General features: G+C 42.1%; 1 protein-coding gene across 1 annotated transcript in view; it reads left to right on the forward strand.

Annotated features, from left to right (window-relative positions):
• Positions 1 to 17,242, forward strand: part of COL4A3 (collagen type IV alpha 3 chain) — a 125,818-nt gene that overhangs the window by 102,942 nt on the left and 5,634 nt on the right. The window contains exons 32-47 of the mRNA XM_032857373.1: positions 638 to 805; positions 2,262 to 2,351; positions 2,678 to 2,812; positions 4,809 to 4,907; positions 5,672 to 5,761; positions 6,093 to 6,232; positions 6,677 to 6,803; positions 8,083 to 8,163; positions 8,492 to 8,590; positions 8,824 to 8,871; positions 11,404 to 11,589; positions 12,223 to 12,353; positions 15,027 to 15,099; positions 15,201 to 15,272; positions 15,360 to 15,485; positions 16,305 to 16,403. Of these exons, the coding sequence (XP_032713264.1) occupies positions 638 to 805; positions 2,262 to 2,351; positions 2,678 to 2,812; positions 4,809 to 4,907; positions 5,672 to 5,761; positions 6,093 to 6,232; positions 6,677 to 6,803; positions 8,083 to 8,163; positions 8,492 to 8,590; positions 8,824 to 8,871; positions 11,404 to 11,589; positions 12,223 to 12,353; positions 15,027 to 15,099; positions 15,201 to 15,272; positions 15,360 to 15,485; positions 16,305 to 16,403 (1,764 nt within the window). The remainder of the gene's footprint in view (positions 1 to 637; positions 806 to 2,261; positions 2,352 to 2,677; positions 2,813 to 4,808; positions 4,908 to 5,671; positions 5,762 to 6,092; positions 6,233 to 6,676; positions 6,804 to 8,082; positions 8,164 to 8,491; positions 8,591 to 8,823; positions 8,872 to 11,403; positions 11,590 to 12,222; positions 12,354 to 15,026; positions 15,100 to 15,200; positions 15,273 to 15,359; positions 15,486 to 16,304; positions 16,404 to 17,242) is intronic.

Here is a 17,242-nt window from a genome sequence, read left to right on the forward strand (position 1 = left end):
TAATGCCTATGGGCTGTCACATTGCTTTTATGTTCACAAACCAATTTTTGGCCAAGACATTAATAGTTGTCATAGTGCTATTATTACTTCCAGAAGCATCCAGTGGCTCTCCTCCCCCTATGGTTGTGTATGCATTCTGCACGTTAAAGACCCAGCTACAGTCATAAAGGGCAGTCCCAGGATGTGTCTGAAGGACTAGAAAATAGATCTAAATTCTACATTTTTATTACTGCACAAATAACTGAAACTATGTTAAAGCTAGAAGGGATCTTAGAAATTGTACAGAAGGGGACGTCCATCAATCAGATAAAGGTGTGGTTTGTCCATGATCACACAGCTACATATTTATAGCCATAAAAAATGTATTTCTGGGAATGCCTGGGTGGCTCAGTGGGTTAAGCCTCTGCCTTCGGCTCAGGTCATGATCTCAGAGTCCTGGGATGGAGCCCTACCTTTGGCTCTCTGCTCAGCAGGGAGTCTGCTTCCCCTTCTCTGTCTGCCTGCCTCTCTGCCCACTTGTGATTTCTTTCTCTGTCAAATAAATAAAATCTTTTTTAAAAAATGTATTTCTGGAGTTGGTGGGGAAAGCAGTTGTGTGTTCATTCATTCATTCATTCATTCATTCATTCATATACAGGCAGAAGAGGTGAAACAGGGCCAAAGGGAGACCCAGGTATTCCAGGCTTGGATAGGTCAGGCTTTCCTGGAGAACCTGGACCACCAGGAATGCCAGGTCATCGAGGTGCAATGGGACCACGTGGTCAAAAAGGATATCCAGGAAATCCAGGATTTTTAGGACCACCAGGTATCCTTTTTTGTGCTTTTATGTTTCTTCTTCCATCTTCTTCCATATTTTCTTTTAAGGTAGCTGTATAAATTGGACATAGACCTAGGCTTTTGACTCTACACTCCTCTTTCAGTTAGTGTAAGTGTTTCCTACTGAATTATTTGCAAAGAGGTCAGAGAACCCGGCAGTGGTGGTGGTGGGATGATCACATTTCACAATTACTCAGGGTATGACAACATTGGCCACGCAATCCTTTCTATATGTTATACACTAAAGGACATTTGCTAGTATTTTCTTCAGAATTTTTACCTCCACATTTGTAAGGGATACTAGTTTGTCTTTTTCTTTGCTCATGATATCTCTGTCTGAATTTGGTATCAGGGTAATGCTGACCTTATAGAACAAGATGGAAAGTATTTCCTTCTTTTGTATTTTCTAGAAGAGTTAGTGAAAAATTGATGTTCCTTAGACATTGGGTTGAATTCCCCAGTGAAGTCATCTGAGTCTGGGCTTTTCTTTGTAGGAAGTCTTTGCATTACTAATTCAATTTCTTGTTATAGGTCTACTCAGATTTTCTATTTCCTCTTCTGTCAGTTTTGGTAATCTGTGCCTCTTTAGGAATCTGTGCATTTTGTCCAAATCGTCCAATTTGCTGGCATATAGTTATTCATAGTATTCCCTTATCATTCTTTTTATTTCATCACTAGTTTTATATTTTATATATTTGGGAAGAATATGCCAATAGTCTCCTCATGGCATAAGAACCTCACCTATCTCTCTTCTCTCAGAAAGAACCCAGAAGAACAACTTAATCTGCAAATCATTCTTTCGTTTATATTATTAAGCCCCTACCATGTGTCAGCACTGTTCCAAGCTCTTGGTGGACAAGACTCTGCCTCTGACAGTGGGGGAGACCATAGCAAATGCATTTAAAAACTAAGTTCAGGGGCGCCTGGGTGGCTCAGTGGGTTAAGTCTCTGCCTTCAGCTCAGATCATGATCTCAGGGTCCTGGGATTGAGCCCCACATCTGGCTCTCTGCTCAGCAGGGAGCCTGCTCCCCACCCCCCACCGCCTGCCTCTCTGCCTGCTTGTGATCTCTCTCTCTGTCAAATAAATAAAATCCTTTAAAAAAAAAAACAACTAAGTTCAGTGACTGACAACTGCTCTGAGGAAAACAAAATAAGGGACTATATAACAGAGAGCCGATGCTCAAGGATTGGGAGGGAGCAATCCAGAACTTCAACATGTTCTCCTTTTATCTGCAAATGTGATTTGCTACCAATGACTTCCACATACATGATGTAATAAAGACTGGGTACTAACCTGTCTCCCAGACAAATACAGTTATTTTTCTATTTACAGAAACCATTCCTTCAACCCTCTTTAGAAGTATAAGTTATTTTATTTTATGGAATATTTTGCTTCTCTCATTGTGCACAATCTGACCTGCTTTGTGTGAACTTGTTTCTACAGGTGAAAAAGGAATGATGGGGATGATGGGCTATCCAGGAGATGCTGGCCCTCCTGGGCCCCCTGGGAACCCAGGCGCCCCAGGACGGAGGGGTAAGTGAGGGAGTATCTTTCCAGGATCAGGAAGCATGAACAATGTTCGCTTATTTAACACCAAAATAAGTTCTGTTTTATCCTTTGAGAGAGAAGTAGTTTCCCTGAGAGAACTATATCTTTGATTTTGCTATTTTCTGCATTCTTTTTATTTGAATGGAGTTGAATTTTCTCCCTGCCCTTTTATGCCACTGCCTTAATGGGGCTGCTTATTTTGGTTTATCTGTCCTCTTTTGTTTTGTTATATGGTAAGCACTGTCAACTTTTGAATCCTTAAGAACTATTTCAAGAATTAAGGAACTGATGTTGCTACTTCTGTTTTTTAGGTAGCTTTGGAATTCCAGGAGCAAAGGGTGAGAAAGGGCCCCCAGGAACCAAGGGGGAAGAAGGAGATAAAGGACCTCGGGGGCCTTCTCAGATATCCACTTTGCTGGGGGACAGAGGAGAACCAGGCCTCAAAGGTACAGTCTTCTTCTTTGGGAAGAACTTGGGGCTGATTCTGAGGCTAAGAATTGTCCAAGAAAATCCCTGTAGTTGACAAATGAGGACTAAGAGCTGGTGTTCCATATCCTGCCCACAGTCACAAAGCCAACTGGTGGCCCAAGCCTGGATGAAAACTCGGTCTTCTGGGCCTTGCACAATAATATGTTGCCTCCACAATGCCTGACTTTTCACTTTCATGTTAATTCTGAGATTTGGGTCTGCTGTATTTAAATTGCTACTAGTCCATTTTAATTATAAGTCTCAAACCCTCCTTTTTGCCATGTATGGCAAAAATAAACTCAGATTGGTTTACAAAGTTTCTTTATCACTTGCCTTTTGCCTGTCTTGCCACTGGCATGACATATTTATTCAACAAGTATACTTTTTAGTGCCTATAGACTCAGTATGTTATTATGTGCTGAAGACATGGAAGTGAGCACAGTAGAGATAGTACCAGTAACCTGGTCATGAGGAAATGTACAGTTTGGTGGGGGGAAGGAGGAAAGAGACATTAATGGGTCTGTAGACATCTTATGTATAGGGCCAGATAGTAAATATCCGGGGTTCTATGGTCCCCGTTATTGCATATTCTTTTTTATCTGTGTTTGTATGTTTGTTCCCAATCTTTTAAAAACAGAAAAACCATTTTTAGCCCTCCAACCATACAATACGAAACCAGATTTGGCCTTCAAGCTATAACCTGCCAAGCCCCACAAACCCAAAGCAAATGAATGTGCTGAATAATATGTTGTTGTTGTTTTTTAAGATTGTGATAAGTGACATAAATAGAAAAAAACAAATATTACAAAGGAAAATAGCCAATCACCTGCCCCTCACCATTCCTTAGTATATGCTAGTTTCTTGCCTGGGCATCTTGTCCTGTTTCATGTTTTTTCCATCCAAATATCTTCTGTTCAGTCTTTAACACACACACACACACACACACACACACACACACACACACACACACACTATCCCCTCTTGCAGAAATCCATCCCTGTAGCATATTGTGCCCAACTCTATTACAGAACATATCACACTGGGTGGTAATTGTTTACTTACTTGGCTGACTCCCCAATTAAACACTAAAAACTTGAGGAAAGGGAACAGGATTTACATTTCCAGTACTCAGCATAAGACCTATTAATTCGATACTCAGTCCTTATGTGAATGAATAAGGATGTAAGCAGGATAACAGTGCAAGGAAGGAAATCTGCTTGAGAAAAGGCCCCAAGCCAGGCTCTATACAGATTGGTAAATTCTTCGAACGCCAGTGGAAGGAGTGTGTAATTTGCCCTGTACATATTACAGATTCAAGGAACATTTTTAAGCCGGAGAATAATGTGATCCAGACCATGTTTTATGGAAAGTAGGAAATTCACAAGCTTTCCAGCCTGCAGAGCTGGATTCACATCCCAGCATCACCACCAATGGGTGGTGACTCTAGATTAGCCTGCTGAATTCATAAAGTCTCAGCTTTGTCATCTTTATACCCAGCCCGGAAAGGCTCAAAGAAAGACTGACATTGGCGGCAGATTAAATAATAGAAATAAAAGAAAATAATGTTTGCCATGTACTAATTGCTTAGTAAATGATAATTGTAATAAGTGGATCTGAGAAGGGGATAGTCTGGACAAGAATAGTGTAGTAAATGGTCCTCTGTCATTACTAAAAAAGAAAAAAAAATTTTAAAGAAGCTATATTTAGGCCACTAATTCTTAAATATGTTTGTTTAAAGTGTACATATTATCATTGCTAGTGTTATTTAAGAGCTAAGTCGGGCCAGGCATTGTGCTAATGTTTTATACGTATTATCTCATTTAATCCTCTTTTGGAAAAGAGCTCACATCTGCCCGTGTTCTAAACAAATATGTTATACCATATTACACTAACATCTCATCAAGTTTAATCAGGATGTAGAGAAGTCTGATAAAATTCTAACTTGTGTTCCTCATACATGGTTTTTAACTTCAGGATTTGCCGGAAAGCCTGGTGAAAAAGGAAACAGAGGCATTCCAGGGTTACCAGGTTTAAAAGGACCGGAAGGACCACCTGGACCACCAGGTCCACCAGGTATAGCTGACTCTCTGGTAGAAATCTCAGTCTCTGAGTGTTCCCAGATCTAAATGTAGCCAAAATGTATCTCTTGACGTATTGGGTTGAATATGAATTTTGCTCGCATAGTGTTCCAACAGACATTTGCTTCAAAATTAAACCCAAATGAAGCTGTTTATAGTCCTCCTGTACCAACTTGAAAAATACTAACTTGCACAAAGTTCCATTTTTGTACTACAAATGTTATTTTGACATGTATTATACATGCTGATATGTATTATGAAATACACATTCTATAGTTTATCACAATATCCTGTATCAGAGAAGAAAATCAGATAGCAATTTAGAGGTTTTCAGATCTGCCACTTTCTTTTTGAAACAAGCTACTGATTTTGCAAAGAAAATTTTCTAACTGAATTAACATAGCCTCCTCTTCTCTATGACCACATCAGTGACAAAATACACTACATGGGCAATCAAATTTCAGTATTGCATTCGGAAATGTTTTGCTCTGTGGTGGCAGGAGCCTCCTCTTGTCTGTTGGCCTTGGTCCTAGCATGACTGTGATGTTTGAAATCCAAGAATTTAACTTTCTCTAATTTTACCTTGTCTGGGTCCTCTGTCCCTTGCTCATCTAGAGGCAAAGAGGCAGCTATACAAGCACTTAAACTAGCTGGTCTGGCTGCTCAGAATTCATTTATGCATGCAAATAACAAATATTTGTTGAGCACCTACTATGTCCAGAACTGTGCAGGGCATGTGACCATTTATTTGTTCTCAAGGTCCCAGAGGGGATTCAGGCAGCATTGGGAATCCTGGACAACCAGGACCGCATGGTGGGCCAGGAAGCATGGGCAACATGGGGGTGCCAGGTAAGGTATAAGATCCTATTATGAGCTTAAAGTTCATGCTGCTTCCCAGTTCTAAATTTTCTGTATGATTTGTTGTTTTGGTTTTCCATCTGGTAGAAAATTGATGTAAAACTATTTGTACGTTTAGACAAATGTACTATGTGCCCTTAGTACATGCACAAGAACGGAACATTCATATCATGTGAAAATCATCCATTATAACTCCCCAATGCACTTGTGATTCTGAAAAACCAGCTTCTTGGGAGAAGGGTGGTTTGTGCCAAAGTTAGAAGTCGAACACTTCAAGATCCCTGTGTTGCCCTATCTTACTGGACTTTTTTCCTAATTTCAGGTCCTAAAGGACACAGGGGAGCTTTGGGACTACCAGGTTTAACCGGAAGACCGGGTCTCCCGGGTGTTCACGGTCTCCGAGGAGATAAGGGAGAGCCAGGTTATTTGGCAGGTACAAGGCCAGGACCACCGGGACCAAAGGTACACTGGCCACTGAAGTAGTTACATTTTGGTGGTAGAGTGAGTATCTGAGTATCAGCAAAGTAGCTGCTTTCAGTGTAGGCAAAGGACATTGATGATACCACTGCATTTTCAGGCAACTTGGGTTTTTTATCCTCTGTCCACCACTAAGAATGCCTACAGCTCTCAGCTTATGAGCTTATCCCTCCGGTTTCTGTCCCCTAGGAATAGCTCATCACTGTCCCTGCAATTTACCTGTGCTGCCCTTGTATTTTGCACTGTTCCCATAAATACCATTGCCATCCTGTTCCTGGCACCGATCACGGTGCTGGCACATAGTAGACGTGGCATATGCATTACTAACTAAGTAACTGAGTGATAAATGCAACAAACATCGTTCATACTTGGTTCTGATCACATATCCTGCTTATATGAGGATTTTAAAGGTGTTTGACTGACTTTAAGGGAGATCCAGGATTGCCAGGTGACATGGGAAGGAAAGGAGAAAGAGGGCTACCTGGCACCCCTGGACATCTGGGGCCTGCTGGAACTGAGGGAGCCCGTGGAAATCCCGGGAGTCCTGGCCACCCAGGTGAGTGTGGGCTTTGTAACTCTGAAAGCCAAAAGCATGACACTGAGCATAGCCCTGACCTCCTGGAATCAGCTCCATAAACAGGAAGCTATTTAGGTTTTTGTACTACAGTTGCTTTTTTTCAACTTTAATTCTCAAATTCTTAGACACAAAGGAACTGTAAATTAATCAGGGGGAGCCCAGATTTTACAAATCAGCCAGTATGGGGGCTGACATCTAAAATCCTGATACTGTAGAGGGCGCCTGGCTGGTTCAGTTAGTAGAACATCTAACTCTTGATCCCAGGGGGTTGAGTTCAAGCCTCATGTTGGGTGTGGAACCTACTTCAAACACACACACACACACACACACACAACAACAACAACTACAACAACAACAACAACAACAACAACAAACCTGATCCTATGAACCAAACTTAAGTTCTATCTCCAAGAACTCAGCCTAAAGACATAAAAAATTAGTTCATTGTCCAATCTTGTGATATTTGTATTAGTTTTCTAGGGCTTCCATAACAACACAGACTGGGTGGCTTAAATAGCAGAAATTTATGTTTTCACAGCTCTGGAGGCATCAAGGTGTCAGCACCTTTGATCTCCTCCAAGGCCTCTCACCTGGGCTTTTTTAGGCATCTCCCTGCTCAGTCTTCACGTGGTCATCTTTGTGTGTTTGTCCTCATCCCTTCTTCTTGTGAGGACGCCAGTCGCATGGATCAGGGCCCACCCCAATGACCTCATTTTAACTTAACTGCTTTTTTAAAGACCCTATCTCCAAATACAGTGATATTCTGAGGTCCTGGGGTTAGAACTCAACATGTGAATTGGGGGTCAACACAATTCAATCTGTAACACTGCAGAGATTTTTTTTTTTTTTTTTCTGGACTGTTTCCAGGTTGAGCATTGGCTTTCTTAGTGGCTTATCATTTGAGTTTCAGTTTTTGTTTTGTTTTACTCAAAACAACCACCAAGCTACCGGGTTGCAGCTTCCTTAAAGATACTATTTAAGTGATCTTTTCAAATACTGAAAGGTTCAGTGGATTTGTTGTTAAGTCCCGGTTAAAGGAATACATCAGATACCAAGTGGTCCTTGTGGGGGGTGCAGACAGACCTTTGAAAGGGATTCGACATATCTCTGCTGGGCTTCTGTGGACAAACAGGAGGCAGGACAAAGGCCTGAGGGCCAGTGTGAGCACAGGTGACTGTAAGAACTGCCCACCTCAGCCATCCCTGTAACTGTTCATCTCGTGCTGTTCTATTTCCTTCTCTTCTCTCTTCATTTACAGGAGAGCCAGGCCCTGATGGTGATTTGGGGTTAAAAGGCATCAAAGGCTTCCCTGGTTCTCCAGGAGTCAAAGGCCCTCCAGGTTCCATTTTTGTACTTTTGTCTATTTCCCCTTCACGAGGGAGGCACATTTTCTCCTGAGGCTAGAATCTCTGTATACCCACCTATCTGCTGCCCCTCAGAAGGTTGCTCCCAGTGACCCAGGCCTGGGACAGAAATGCAGAAACTGTGAGCTTAGGTATTTATACCTAACTAACTCAGAGATCTGCCAACCCACACATTTTCACGTGATAATCCTTGTGATAGTGTTATTCTGTTCTAAGTGTCACTGTGACTTGATCATCATATAACTACATTCTGGGGAAGGAACCCCTTTAACAGAATTCTACACATGACATTTCTTTTCTCAGGACCTCCAGGATACCCAGGACCTCCTGGACCAATGGGTATGAGAGGCAGCCAGGGACGTGATGGAATTCCTGGTCCAGCCGGAGAAAAGGGAGAAACAGGTACAGTTTGCTCATTGGCTCGGATCCCCCGGATTTATTTTGCGTTGAATGGTTAGTGGCAGTGTAGTCCTTCACGGTTCCAGACTTACTTCACCCACAGAACTGATAATGTGTTTCATGTGTTCTGGATGTATGGTAATTAAACGGCCTTCTGTTACCAAAGTGAAACTGACCAGGCATAAATGAAATTAACCGCATATAAAATATTAACGCACCAAAATTATCTCTTTCAGGTTTGCTGGGGGCACCTCCAGGCCCAAGAGGGAGTCCCGGTGTTCCAGGTGAGAAGGGCTTCCTCCCTGACCCTGGTGATAGCTTCAAGCACAGAAACTAATCGAAATGCCTGATATATCAAATAAACTTCACATAGCGAAGGAAGGAAGTCCCAGTGGTGATATAGGATGTTTATATTCTTGGTTGTTCAAGTAAAAATGCTTAAAAATTATTACCATCATAACAAAGTGAGGGCTGGGATCCAGTTCTGGAATTTCCTTCTGTTGAAAGTCTTTAGAAATCAAAAGACTTGCTGCATGTTACTTTGGTGTGGTTGTTAGCATGGTTTAAATGTACCACCTCCTGGAAGGTGGAGGAGGAATTTCGGCCTTCTCCAGGAGCATCACTCCCTGCTATTCTGAGTAGGGAGGGTAGTAATAGCATGTGGTCATATCACAAATTTTTCCCCACCTTGTTCATCTTCATCACTCTGATTCCCACCCCCAGAGGCAGCTCGTGGTTCGCGCTGCCTTTTATTAAGGGCTATCGGTAACTCCCTCAACACCAAACATGGCAGTTTACCAAACATGTCATTCTAAGTATATACAGGTCTTTAGTTTGACAGACTGAGAGTCTGGATTTCTCATGCCAGTGTTTGATAAGATAAGCAGCTTCTTCAAACTTTTTCCATGTTGTAGAGAAACCTGCCCGAGGAGATATTAACTTGTTTCCACCTTCTATTATGCTTCCCAGATGTGGGTCCTGCAGAAAGGAGTATTTTATTAGTGGTAAGGGCTCTACCTAATGAAGACCTCAGGGTACTCATGCTTACAGGCACCAGCAGGGAGTAGCTAGGTGCTCCTGAGAAGCTCTGAGGGGCAGAAGCTGCCTTGTGACTATCAGCTCAACCGTGCAAAGTCTACAAGAGCTGTCCTTTTTCATGTGTTTCTTGATTATGGCATAGTCTCTTTGGTTAAGCTCAATGTCCTCACACCCCTGAGACCCCACTTGCCCCCAAGAGCTTAAAGGCTTCCTCCAGGTCACAGATCAGTTTTAGAATTATGGTCAAAAAGAGAGTTTCTGTCTTATTTTCCTAGACTAAGCTCACAGTTTAACCATTTGGAAGAAGAATGCTTTTGCATCTATTTGGAAATAAAATTTGATGTAAAAGGATCATACCTTAAATAAAAAAACCTTAAAAAAAGAAAACTAGCCTAATTAGGTAAGTAAATGATTATGCACCTCAGTCCCCCAAAGATAACTAAATATGGAGAAGAGTTCTTGAGACTTGGAAGGTATGAATCCTTTTAGTTTTAATTCTTCCAAATGTTAAAAAGAAATCATATTGCAAATAAGGAAGCATCTTTCTGGGCAGGGACTGTACAACCTAAGACCACATCTCAGTGCCTCAGAAAATTGCCAGATCCTGTCCTGGGCTTGAAGTGAACTGAAATCATCTATCCCAGTCTTTAAAAAAGCAGATACTACGGGCAAAAAAAAAAAAAAAAAACCACACACACACAAACAAACTAAGGAACATAATAGGCAAAGGCTAGATATTCAATATTCATCCATTTCATTTTGTCTTCCTTTTTTTTAATTTTTTAAATAAATTTTTTAATAAATAAAGAGATTTTATTTATTTGATAGTGACAGAGATAAGGATAATGGAGGAGAGGGAGAAGCAGGCTCCCCATTGAGCAGGTAGTTCAACTCCCAGGACCCTGGGATCATGACCTGAGATAAAGGTAGACACTTAACTGACTGGGCCACCCAGGAGCCCCAGCACTCATTCTTCCTGCACAATAACTTCCCAAGCCCTTTCCTGTGCTAGCAGCCTCATCGTCACTTTCCCTTCTTCTCCTTCCTGTTTCCTAAATATGTGCCATTTACTATTTCTAGAATAACCCAGAGAAAGGAAAGAGGAGGGAGTGATTATTCTCAGTTCATACATTTCCCATTCATGAATGTCAGAGCACAATTTCCCTGAAGGTTCTCCGAGATGAAAAATATTAGTAATTAAATGGTAACTTTTCTGGTAAATCCAAACCTCCGGCCACATGAGTCCCTTCCAGACTAGTGTTAGTGTTCTGGGGATAGAAGCAACCAGTGGACAGAATAAGGATCCCAGCTTTGTTGCTCCTTTGTCTGGGTGTAGCTGGGTGACTCTTCAGATGCTCACATCAGGGTCCGGAAGTTTGGCTATGAATGCTCTCTTGAATTGTCAGTGATTAAATAATGACATTATAACTAAAGTTCATCAGATAGTAATAATAATTGTAGCATATAGTTACAGAACACTTTAGAGCTTACACTACACCTTTCCATCTCACTTGATCTTTAAAGACTGAGCTGCGCCAGGTGTTAACTGTCATTTTTAAAATAAGAAACGGACATATACAACAGTGAAGTGACTTTGCTAAAATCAAACTGAACTAAGGCAGAAGCAGGTCTCGGCTCAGTTCCTTGTAGTCCTCTATTCCTTTTACCAGCCTCTATTAAAAAATATTTTGTGAATCTTTAAACACAGTGTCTCTGCATTCCCAGAGATACCCCTAGTAAGGGCGTTACAGAAACTTACCAAACCGTTTTCTTTGCAGGACCCAAAGGAGACAGGGGCGCCCCGGGCTTACCTGGCCTCCCGGGCAGGAAAGGGGCAGTGGGAGACACCGGCCCTCAGGGACCCACTGGCATAATGGGACTCCTAGGGCCACCAGGTTTTCCTGGAGCAATCATCCCTGGCCAGAAAGGAAATCGAGGCCCACCTGGCTTCAGAGGAATCCCAGGTAGAGGGTCTACTTTTAAATAAGATAAAAGAATGAAAAGAACATTCAACAACAAAAGCTTTCAACCTTCCGCTGGTGTGACCTTGTTGCTTCTTTTCCCCCCTGGTCTTCTTCTCCCACCCATTTGCTCTCCTATAGAGGGCAGCAAAGGGGCTGCTGGTGGTGTGGTCTTGTTTTTATTTAAATTCCAGGTAGTTAACATACAATGTAACTTTAGTTTCAGGTATACAGCCTTGATTTAAGCCTTCCATACAACCATCATGCTCATCAAAGGCACTGATGGTGGTGTTGAGGCTGTTGGAAAATTAGCAAATATCAAATTAAAAAGCCTAAAAGAGAAGGATACATCCCATCACCAAGATCTAATTGAGTTGCTACTACGAATGGAGTACTGTGCTAGGTGCTCTAACAGACCTTCAGGAGGGAGAAACAGCTCCTATCTTGGGCCAGGTGCTTTCCTGGCATTATTTTATTCTGACTTTACCACAAGGCATCACACTCCTCAAAGTGTGGGGTAACAACAGGTGTGTGGGGTAACAACAGGTGCATAGTTTGCTGTCGTCCAAAAACATCACCCACTGAACCAGCCACACTCCTGGACTGGTAATACTGACAGGCCCTTTGTAAATTCAGGTGAGCCCGGTCCTCCGGGACCTCCAGGGAGCCATGTAAGAGGCATCAAAGGAGACAAGGGAATCATGGGTGAGCCTGGCCCCAGGGGTCTGCCTGGAACTATAGGAGCCGAAGGGCCACCGGGTCCACCAGTAAGTCTGGAAAATTATTCTTCTTATATTCTTCTAAATTGATTGTCAGGGTCTGATGTACCCACAGGGAAAAAAAGATTACCATTTGTGATGCTGCTGTGCCCTCAACAGAAGAGTCTGGAAGGTTCAAAGAATCTTTTTTTTTTTTTTAGATTTTATTTATTTATTTGACAGACAGAGATCACAAGTAAGCAGAGAGGCAGGCAGAGAGAGGGGGAAGCAGACTCCCAGCTGAGCAGAGAGCCTGATGCGGGGCTCGATCCCAGGACCTTGAGATCATGACCTGAGCTGAAGGCAGAGGCTTTAACCCACTGAGCCACCCAGGCGCCCCAGGTTCAAAGTATCTTAAGAGTTGGAAAGATTTGGGCTCTAGAAGCTTGATTTGTAGGGGACCCTTTCCTATGTCATTCCTGACTTTTTCTTCTTTAGACACTGAAAAATTCCAGTAACGGAATCTTAAAATACAAAAACAAAACACTTTAAAAATTTGGGATCACTCTAGAGGACAACATGATTTTTCTCTATTAATAACGTTTTCAAAGTTATCTGTGCTACCCCCTGAATGTCTATTTACTTTTTCCCACTGAGGTACCTTCCAGTGTTTTTAAGTAGCTGTTACTTCCTTCAAGTATTTTCTTCCCTAACAAATACCTGTGCTTTTCAAATTCAGTATCATCCTTCATCAACCCTGCCTATATTCTGACTATATCCTGCTTGGCCAATATCTCCCTTAAAAACACAGCCCCTGAGACAAACACCACTGGGGATTAAGAACTCAGTTCTGCCATGGAGTGGGTAAAGGAGGGAGGAGTCTCACCATCTTGAACATCACCATTTTAAAATCCAGCCTAAAATTCTGCTTGAGCTGTTCAGTTCCTATGTCCCCACACTGTCACTGCATAGACCAGAGCCTTGTGTGTGTGTGTGTGTGTCTGTGTGTCTGTGTGTGTGTGTGTACGCACATGTGCATGTGAGTGCACACATACATGCTCATGCACCTGCCTTTTCCTCATGAATGGCTTCTAGGTTCTCTCCATTACTTTTAGTTCTTGTCTGTTTGTTTGTGACTGGGGTGCAGAAGTTTCACATTTATTTTTTATAGTTGTCATTGTGTTCAATTAGGCTTATGCTCCCAGCCTATGAAATTCTCTGAATTTTTCTCTGGACACCTGGACCGTCTTCCTCACTTTCTCTTTAGCAGCATATTTGAAAAACCCATTTCCCTGTTTACCTCAAACTCTGGGAGATTGATGAGAAAGTCAGAGTTTGGTCATAGAATCTTTGTGTTTTCATCCGTGATGGGCAGTGAGGATCTTAATTAAGCATGGTGGTGTGTCAGGGATCATGTTACATTCTCTAAAGTCCTCTTGGTATTTGGTTTCCAGAATCTACCTTTTTAAAACCTTTTTTTAAATGAAATTATTTGCCCAGGCTTCGGTATTGCTCATGTTCTCCATGATTTTTTGAAAGTGGCAAACACTGATCCTATAATCACAGGGCAAGTCCTTCCGAGGACACTGGGCTGTGGAAAGTATTGTTTGGAAATGGGATCCTGCTTAAGTCCACTGGGCTTCTACATTTGCACTTGAAAGGTCATTCTTCTTTAAGGATGTCTGAACTCATTCTGGCCCTGACCAACCCTCTCCTAGCATGGAGCGGCTCCCTCCTCACCCAAGGGCTGGGCCTGGCACCAGACCCTTCTCCCTGGTTACCTCGGCCTCTGGAGAACAGGCCAGACCTCAGGAGCCTGAGAATCCTTGACCAGGGTGTTCTGTTTTCTCTCTCTCCTTTTTTCACCTCATAACACCTTATTCAAGCATTAGGACTATTCCTCCTTTCATATTCTTCAAGACAGTTGGCTTGGAGGCCAGTTTTGCTATTCTTGGCATTCTGAATGACCTTCAGTTCATTGTTTTCAAGTAACAGTATTCTGTTTCAATTCACATGGATAGTGTAATACTAGATATAACTTACGTTCTGACATGTAGCTCCTTTCTGAAGCTCTGCTTCCTTCCCCCTTCTCCTGTGGCCTTCCTTGAGCATTCCATGGCTACAAGGACATTTAGTGTGGGCCTCATAAGGAGGGAGCATCTCCTCCTGGTCAGATCACCGCATCCTTGCCTAAAGTGCAGTCAGAACTCCCATGACAATCCCTTCATCCCAATCCCTAGCACTTGACTTGTTCCACCACTCTGATCAGGAGTAATTTATAACTCTGCCAGCTCAGTTAGAACAATGGTGGGGGCCACAGTTCAATATTGGTCTTGTTGTCTTTGCAAAAATTACAAAGAAAAATGATAATATTCATTCTGGCAATCCAGTGCCTGCTCTTCCTGAAAGATCTCCAAATATTGGGCAGTTTCATTGTGGATATATTCAATTATATTCAATACTCATATAACAGACACTAATATCCAGACGTTGTGTTTGCTCTTGAGCTTAAAGGCAGATTTTGCTTCTGTTTTATTGACAATGATAGCGCTAAGGAAAGGTCTAGGTGGCGGAGGAGCTATAGGGAGATTGGGTGGATGGGAAGGTAAAAATGATATCTGTCAACTTAAGCTCATTCTGATCCAATGTAATACTATTTTCTTAAAAAAAAAAAAAACTGCAGTGACTATTGTGATTTTTAAAATTTGTCTTTGGTTCTGCTCCCTTCTGTTTGAAATACAGGGAGCACCAGGAAGCCCAGGTCTGCCAGGGCTCAGAGGTGATCCTGGATTCCATGGATTTCCAGGTGTGAAAGGTACTGTTTTTGTGCACTACTATGGATACAAAGATGATGATTTTGATTTATATTTTAGGGCGTGCAAATGTTTTGTTTGGTTTTGGTTTTGTTTTTTTAAGGGGAGAAGGGTAATCCGGGATTTCTGGGACCAGCTGGACCTCCAGGGCAAATTGGGCCCAAAGGACCACCCGGTAAGTATTATTTCCTTAGTGTTGCTCTTCCTGAAGAAAGGGTAACTCATCAGTGAAGCCATCACTGTCTTATGTTCATACCAATAGGTGTACGTGGAGACCCTGGCACGGTTAAGATCATCTCCCTTCCAGGGAGCCCAGGACCACCTGGCCGTGCTGGAGGACCAGGGATGCAAGGAGAACCCGGGCCACCGGGGCCACCGGGAATCCTAGGTGTGGCACTGGCAGCACTGATGTGGATTACTAGGAAGGGGTCGAACTAAAATACCTACAAAGTGCTTTGGAAGCAAGTGATACAACTTCACAGAATATGTTACACATTATGGTGTTTTTTACAATCCATTTCAGGATCAAGCTTATTTTACTCTTGACCAGTAAATAAAAGGCCTTTTGAATCTACTGAAAACTGTTGTGTATATCATAAGCTTGAGCAAATATTCTTTAGGGCACTTAAATGTGTTTTTTATTAAGCTCAAGTATTATTTATATCTTCTCTGGCCACTCAGTCTTAGAACTCTATTTCTAAATGATTGCCTGAATAAACTGGAATTCTGTGTGTGGACACTGTTCTCACACTCTGTACAGCACTTGGAAGAGCAGTAAATGTAAATGTATGCTTGATCTTAAGAAATCTTTTCAAAGTATTGGTGTATGGAAACTGAACTAACCCCTCTGTATGGGGTTAGCACCCTATAAGAGTCTTCTGAGCAGAACTGTTACATTCTAAGTTTGCCTGAATTATCTGGGATATAAAAGAGATATTACTTTGATGAGTACAAGAGAATAGAAAATTCTGGAACAAAGTCCATCAAAATGGCAGCACAATTTCAAACTTCCATGTTATTTCATATGTTCCTAGTTTGGTTTTGATGGTATAACAAGCTGATGACCAACTGTCCCAGTTTGTCTACAGCTCAGTTTGTAGGACTTTCATTGCTGAAATTGGGAAAATCCTAGGTAAACTGGGGTGGTTGGCTACCCTACATTTTATCCTGTATGAACCATTCAACACAGTGTTGGTTTTTTGCCTAGGACCCTGTGGGCCAAGAGGTAAGCCAGGCAAGGATGGAAGACCAGGAACTCCTGGGCCAATTGGAGAAAAAGGCAACAAAGGTTGTAAAGGAGAGAAAGGTAAATACACAGCTGGCTTGTTCTCTTCACTGAAGGAATGCTCTTTCAATATACAGAGAGGTCTCATTCAAATACGTGACTTTAAGAGTCATCTAGGTCTTTCAGTTTGTGTTGTTCACAAAAATTTTCAGGTGGAAGAAGATGAAAAACGTAGAGTTACTGGAGTACACCATTCTTCCTATCTCTTATCTGGGCACATGTACTCCAAATTTTTAGCCTGGAGGCAAGGAGACCTAATAAAGCATGAATTCTATTTTTGGAAAGGCCAGAACTGTTTTTAATTATTTACAGGAGTACTTATTTAATAATATCTACTTATATGAGTGGCATACAAGTACATAGTTTGAACCAATATTATCTTGATATGAACTGAAGAGCAGCTTCGTATCTTTATCTAGGAAAGCCATCTTTCAACTATGCCATGCTGTTCATGAATACTGAATGACTGAACAACTCGTGTGTTATCCTGAAAAAGGCCCTCTTAAATATTTTAGTCTGGGTGGAGGTAAGGGTGCTGAACTTTAGGGGCAAATAAGTGGGGCCTCCTGGTAACAGGACTGCTGAAATGACAACTATGTCTGGAAGGCTGTGGTCCAAGGTCATTTTTGCTAGCTCTAAGCAGGGTCTCCAGAACGAGAGGAAGCACACAGCTCTTCTTAAAATTGAAGGTGTTTGTGCTGCAGATGAAACTGAATTCTATCTAGGCAAGAGATGTGCCTCTGTGTACAAAGCAAAGGACAACACAGTGACTCCTGGTGGCAAACTGAACAAAACCAGAGTAATCTGAAGAAAAGTGACTCATGCTCCTCTTTGTGCCAAATTCCAAAGCAACCTTCCTG

The sequence above is a fragment of the Lontra canadensis genome, unplaced genomic scaffold, assembly GCF_010015895.1.
Source record: "Lontra canadensis isolate GAN:19392208 unplaced genomic scaffold, GSC_riverotter_1.0 scaffold13, whole genome shotgun sequence".
Taxonomy (NCBI): Eukaryota; Metazoa; Chordata; class Mammalia; order Carnivora; family Mustelidae; genus Lontra; species Lontra canadensis.